The sequence below is a fragment of the Phytophthora parasitica genome, assembly GCF_000247585.1.
Source record: "Phytophthora parasitica INRA-310 unplaced genomic scaffold supercont2.70, whole genome shotgun sequence".
In the NCBI taxonomy this organism is placed as follows: domain Eukaryota; phylum Oomycota; class Peronosporomycetes; order Peronosporales; family Peronosporaceae; genus Phytophthora; species Phytophthora nicotianae.
Window position 1 is genome coordinate 51,526 of NW_008649056.1, and position 6,984 is coordinate 58,509.

Here is a 6,984-nt window from a genome sequence, read left to right on the forward strand (position 1 = left end):
CATTTGTTGTACCCCCACCCAGCCCTTTATCAATAGCCACTGGACAACCTCCAGCTGTCCCATTGCGCATACATGGTCAAACGTATTGATCGGGCAATACACCACCCAGTTTTCGTAAAGAAAGCGCAAAACATCCAAATGGCCGTGAGTGGCCGCTAAAAAGAACGCTTGCTCCGTACATACCTCCATGCGATTATAATGCAGCCATCGCACAGTCGACAAGTGGCCGTTACCAGCCACTGCATCGATCGCTACAGGTGTCCCACCCTCAGTTCGATTAAAATGGAGCTAACAAACCACAGCCAGGTGCCCGGTCCATCTATTACACAGTGTGAGGCAGTAGACAAACGGGCCTGGGCCCATTGAAGATATGGCAGGTCGCCCCTTGTAGCGGCTATATCAATGTTAATCTGGAGCGGTTTCGGGCTGTGCTGTATAGCCAATTTAGTGAATTCCAACGGTGCAGACCCAACGACACGCTCCATTTCGCAGCGGCTTTCTTCCGTGTGGCTTGGAATTACCCACAGTCGCTGTGTTGTCAAGAAGTACCCTCTGACAGCGGCTAAATAAAGCATGTCAAAACGAGCGCTCTGATCCGGTGTGGGAAAGCGCGCAATAACCCATTCAAAAGTAGATACGTCTCCACTTTTCACTGTCAGCATGACGATGTTACGATCCCAACATACCCTCGGACGATCGTAAAGCCACTGAAAGACGTGGACACGGCCGTTTCTAGCGGCTGCTCCAGCAGCCCGAACAATAACGACCCCCGGAAACAACTCGTCTAAACTCTTCATAACCGACAATTTCCCGTTTGTAGCTGCCATGGTAAAAAAAAAAAAAACGATCACACATCTCATCTATGTAGCACTGGGAACGAGACTTGTTCGCTAAGCGGTGCATCAAAAACGGCTTCATCTTCAGAACAGCAGATTCGAAAGTCCACAATACCGACCAAAATCGAGAAACAAGCAAAAAATATGGCATATGTGCTCCAGACCTAGTAGCTCGGGCCGAGATCGCCATACAGCGTAGGGAGAAAGCAATATGTAGCTTATTACGTCCATTGCTTAAACTAATGTTTGGGCGCCGCAGAGAAAATTTGGCGATCTTTTCACGAAAAACTCAAAAAAAGGATTGAAATTTTGCTGGAACGGCTTCAAATTATCGACAAGATTTCACGCGGTTTTCCCTGAAATCGTCAAGTTCTCGTCGGCATCGACGAATATACTAATGTTCCGACAATGTAACTATTGATGCATGCTGCTCGAATGAGCCCGGTAGCACATAATATTAATATATACATCACCACGACACTCTCTTCTTAAGTCGATTTGACTATTCAAATGAAATATTTTCCAAAAGTGATCGAAAAAAATAATCTTGAATTATCGGAATATTAATGTGTCGCTTGACCGAACCCTAACCTTACTATCTCAGATAATATAAATATCTACAGTAGTATTCACTCTGGTTGTCGCTTGAACGAGCCATAAACCTGGATGGGTCAACACGCAAAGATTTTATAAATAGCTAAAGGATATATGGTTGTAGAGCGATTATGAGAACATTTTTACAAAAGTCAAATTCGATTCAACAGGGTATTTACTATGAGCGTATTGGTACGTCGTTCGGATCCCGCATAGGACTCTGGATATAAAATCCAGAGAATTTGCAATGTGGGTTGCAAAATGGGTTGTACCACATAGTTTAGCAACACGAACTTGAACGGGAAGTACTTTATAAAAATAAAAAATAACTTCGTAAGTATTCACTTTCAATCCTTTTAGAATAATTTATAATGTATAATTATAAAAAAGGTTGATACTAAGTAAGGTTTTCTACAGTTCATATACTAGGTTAGGTCTAGGAGAGATGACCCGCCGTGGACAAACGTTGCTGTTCGTAGGCCACTCTCGCGTTGGCTCTCTTCTGTGGATTTTGCGTAAGGGGCAAGGGGGTGAGGGCCTCCGAGCGAAGCGAGAGAGAGGCCGAAAAAACGCCTTTGTAAAACTAAATCTGTTTATGGATGATTTGTTTTTTTAACTCTGATTGGCTGATGAATTTAAGTATTTTACAATTCTTCGGTTTTATTTCTTTGGTGTTGTCGATCAGCAACACTGACAGGGTTACGTCAACAACTTCCGTTTCGTCTAGCTGAAGAGCTTATCTGAACATTTGATGAATGCGTGCGTAAGATGGACATATTCTAAAATATATTTAAGCATAAAATTATGCTTGAGCTCCTTTAACGACTGAACTGCGTTTGCTAGTTTGAAGCAACGCGAAATTAGTTTTTGTGTTGACCAACTTTGCTTACTAGCCGTACTATTGTACCAATTTTTGCAACATCTGAATTGTACTTCATGCACAAATAAACAACATTAATCATCTACTACACATGTATATTTGCATTGTTTCAGCAATATTTGCAATACCCAACGGTTCGTTGACACCCTTCAACAAGACACTGTATGTTATTGGAGCATCTTCACTGGTTGGAAGATTTTGGGCAAATATGGTGTTGCCAACAAATTTCTTTATTCCAATTTTTTTTGGAATTTCCACCGATGAATGAAAAAACAACAAATTTTATCGAAGTCGACAACAAAAATAACTTGAGCAAATTGCTTCGCCCGGTCATGGGGCACAGAAAAAAAGTTCACACCTCCCCAGACATTCAGTATGATCGACAAAAATAATTCTCTTTTTTTCAACAATTGGGTATGCTGCTTTGTCCGTCTGTTGTTGTAGTACCGGATGCGACGAATAAAACGCAACGATGAAAAACATGCAACAGCACAACCACATCTTGCACACGACAAAAATACGCAAGGGTGTCACCTCCTCGTTCACAAAAGGGGTAATTATAATAGTTTTAAATCAGCTTTCTTTTTAAAAATGTACACATCTGCCGCATTTGTGATATTGCTATGATCACTTGACAGGCGACTGTGACAAGGAAACATCATAGTTGCTTGAAATCTAGCGCGAATCTAACGAAATAGACTTGTCTTTACCATTGCGCGAACTTAACTCGGCAGATATACGGCGTTTGTGATAGCAAGCTTATCACACTGCATTGCGACCTTTCATCCACACCACAGAACAATGGATCGTGGTAAAAAGAGAGATGCCGAGGACTAGGCCGCCGTCGCACAGTCCCTTCAGGCAAAGAGGACGAAAACAAGTACGAAGCGGGCGTATCTGTCGAAAGTAAGCACGATGACAACGTGGCTGGCATCTCATCATCCTGATAATATTGACAGCAAGACTAAGAAGATGCGCATACCGCTCCCAAAACCAGCGGTTCTCGGCTTTTTTGGGCATATCTCTAGCCCTGCACACGTCTGTGACCGCGACAGCGTAGAAGCTGGGGCCTCATCTAAAACGCCTCTGTCGGCGTCGTGCATTTGGGGGTACCGTAGCGCTCTGGTTGACGTTGACCGTGCGCACCTTTCTGAACTAGATCCTGATATTGATACTGAATTGCGTCGTGTTCTCGAGGGTTATGAAAAAGTTATCAACAACCTCAAGAAGCGTGGGTTGATGAAAATTAACGAAGGAAAACGTGAGCTGAAGGCATCTGGCTTTGATCTTCTTGCTCTAAAGTTAATGACACTTGAGCCAATGAAAAAAGGCCAAGCATGGTGGACGGTGCTGTTTGGATGGAGTTTTTTCATATTGATGTGGAACTTGATGAGCAGAGTTGATTCCGTTGATACAATCATGTTACAGCACATTGAGTGGTCTGAGGATTGCTTAATTGTGGAGGAGCAAGGGCATAAAGGTGACCAGACAGGGGCAGACAAGTTTGGCAAGCATGTGTATGCAAACACTTACCAGCCATCCCAGTGTTGTGTACTTGCTCTTGCTGTTCATTTTTTCGCTTGTCCAGAACGTGGAGCTGGTGAGAAGCAGCAATTATATCTCGGCACCGATAACAAAGATCGTTTTGGCAGAATTTTACGACGTGTCATTAAGGCACTAAGTAAAGAAGAATTCTGTTTGTTGAGCTGTATACCAGAAGACATCGGTACTCATAGCCTTCGTAAAGGCAGCAGTTCGTACGCATTAGGACAAGTCAACGGGCCAACACCTGTATCAGTTTATCTCCGAATGGGCCAGAGTCTCGGGAAGTTGAAAGACCGGTACATTCATTTTGGCGAGGGAGCTGACCAATTGTGCGGTAGAATGATAACAGGATTACCATTTGACTCTGAGCGCTTTGGCGTCTACCTCCACATTCCGCCGGAATTGCTATCACAGATGACGATAGATTACTGGAAGCAAATTGTAAGTGGCTTTAGCAACTACCCTAAAGGTATTCAAGCAGCTTTTTCTTTTTTTATTGGCGTCCATCATTCATCACGAATGCTACCTCCGTCGTACACTTAATGCCTCGCACCCAATATTTACGGCACGAGTGTTTTCGGCCAAGTCGCGGATTGATAAGTTACGTGGAGTAACGGTTCTTGCAATAGGCGCATCACCTGTGTGTGGAATGAAGGCGACAGGAATCCCAGCCCACCTTGCTGTAGCAAAGCAGGTAAATGAGCTACGCAGAGAAGTAACCAGTCTTCACAAAGAAATAGATGGTCTGAAGACAGAACTGGCAGTAAAATTACCAAACCAAGTCGCGGTGAAAGTGGTTAGTGAACTTCGACAGCATTTTGTAGTTAATGGAGTTGCCCCCGTGTCCTTGCGCGATCTCGACACGAGAATGGGCGATTTACGCTCTATTATGGCCACAGAATTTCGTAGTATTTTGAATGACATGAACTTGGCTCATACAACTACCCTCAGCAGTACGTCCAGTGAGCAGCAGCCGGAATGGCAATCGTGGTCACGGAATGACGGTAAGTTGCTACATGCTGTCCCAAAAAACTGGGAATTCCCGGCACGCGCTAACGCCAAAGCGATTTGGAACCTCTGGTTCTTCGGTGATCGCGACTCCAAAATTCGACCATATCGACTCCTAAACGAGCAACATGATATTAGTACGGCGCGTCGAATGAGACACTCGCGAGTAACTATTTTGATGGAGTACCTGGAGCAGCTCGCACATGAGATCAACGTACTGCCCACTGGAGTAAGCAGGATTGCGGATCTCCCGATCTCGACTGCCGATGAAGTGTTTGCTGCAGTATTCTCGAGGATGCTCAACAATCTGTATGCCAATAAGCCCGGCAGAGCCGAAGAGCCGTCATGCGGCATACTATACAATCGTCTCTGTCAGTATCGTAAAAAAAAATAGCAACGGAGTAAATGCTTCGAACAGCATCTGACAGTGTTTTAGCTGTACCCACTCTAGCTCAACCTCGTGAGGGCACATAGACACAAGGAGCCTGCATTTGAGAGGCGACACCCTCCAGCGAATCTCCAATTTGGCCTTGGTGCCGAGCAGAAAGCACCCCAGCTTAAATCGACGCAGCAGCAGCGTGTCTAGCACTTGTGTAGTAGATAGTGTCTTCATGAATGAGAAGCTGTTTGGTCGACCAATCACAACACGCCATCACATTGTGATCTGATTCCTATCACAAATGCCGTCATTATATACATTATAAAACAAGATTAAAAATCTTTATTCTTCTTCGTTATTGTTATTCTCCTCTGACTCTTCGGGCGGGTAAACTATGAAGTTTTCTTCAGCATCCCGATACCCGTAAGTCACGATGCCCGCATTAATAAAACATAGCACAATTACCTTGGACCTTACCGCTTTCCATACGCTAATTACAATTTCTGTAATTAACGCACGTTGAGCAAAGTCGTTGACAGCATGGTAGTTCACGTAGTAGTTTCTGCATAAACTCTCATCACTGAAACATCCATGGGCTGGGCTAAACCAGTAATCCCAGGAGAAATGAACTCTGCCGCAGTCAATACAAGTAGCCTGGCCATTCTTTCTCGGAAAATAAAACGCCAGTCGAATCCCCCCTTAGCTCTGGAAAAAAAATCAGAAAACAAAGCAGATCAATCATATTCAACTAAAGAAACTTGCGAATTCGGTTTGACCACCGAGCTGTACGGATTATTCGCCTGAACTTGAGAGAAAATCTATGTTAAATCAAGAAGAACCATTGTTTTGTCGTAGGTATTATCTGAGCTGAACCAGATGTATCTGCTTATTTCACTATCCCATGATTGCTCGGCGATTCTAGTTTACGGCCTGTAGATTCTATCTCGCACATATTGCGGTTTACAGTGTATAGTCGCAATCTTTATATTTTTGTGTGCGCAGAACTTATTTTTTCACGTTGTGAGTGTGGTGTTGCAGGCCCGACCACTCTATATCTAGTTAGTATTAGTCTCAGCCAAGCGAAGCCATGCGTCTTCAGGGTATTGTGGTGTCTCTTTCGTGGCGACTTCGACAGCAAAATCCCACCTTTGGACAAAAACTGTGTCATTCGTTCGCCGACTCCAATAAACTCCTCAGGCTCCACCAAGACCAAAAAAAGAAGAGACGTTCTTTACTTCCATCCATATGGATTCATTCGCCGAGTCACAACAAACATCCTCTGGAAAACTAAAGCCTTCGCTCAAGGACAGTTCCACCGACGACATTTTCGTGCCACTGAAACTTAGCGGTGCACCCAACAGCGTTTTAGCCAAGCCGTAGTTGCAAAAGTGGATCGGCTATATGAAGCTCTTCAACAAGGAGAACCCAAAGAAGCAAACAAGTGTGGTTTCGACTATCGCGTCTCACTTCGAGTACGTTGGTCTTGCTTAGCCATTCAAACAGCCAAGTCAGTTCCAGAGACTGCTAAATTTGCCAAACGACTTGAATTCGAGCTGATTGAGCGCTGGTTAACTCAAGAAACAAACCGGACGAGATCCTTCAGCTGCTGAAACTTGATGTCGAGAGAGATATTCTGTTTAAACTACCAGAGTCGCGTATCGATTAAACACTGAGCAGTATCGGAACTGGATTAAGGATCAAGTTACTCCAGTGATGGCTTTCGCGCGGCTTGACTTGAGCAA

General features: G+C 44.1%; 1 protein-coding gene across 1 annotated transcript; it reads left to right on the forward strand.

The window, feature by feature from the left end:
• Window positions 1-4,723: 4,723 nt before the first annotated feature.
• On the forward strand, window positions 4,724-5,257 carry PPTG_17471 (hypothetical protein; the record flags this gene model as incomplete). The annotated part of the gene is made up of 1 exon (XM_008915332.1): window positions 4,724-5,257. The coding sequence occupies one exon, from the start codon at window positions 4,724-4,726 to the stop codon at window positions 5,255-5,257; it is 534 nt and encodes a 177-aa protein (XP_008913580.1).
• Window positions 5,258-6,984: the final 1,727 nt, after the last annotated feature.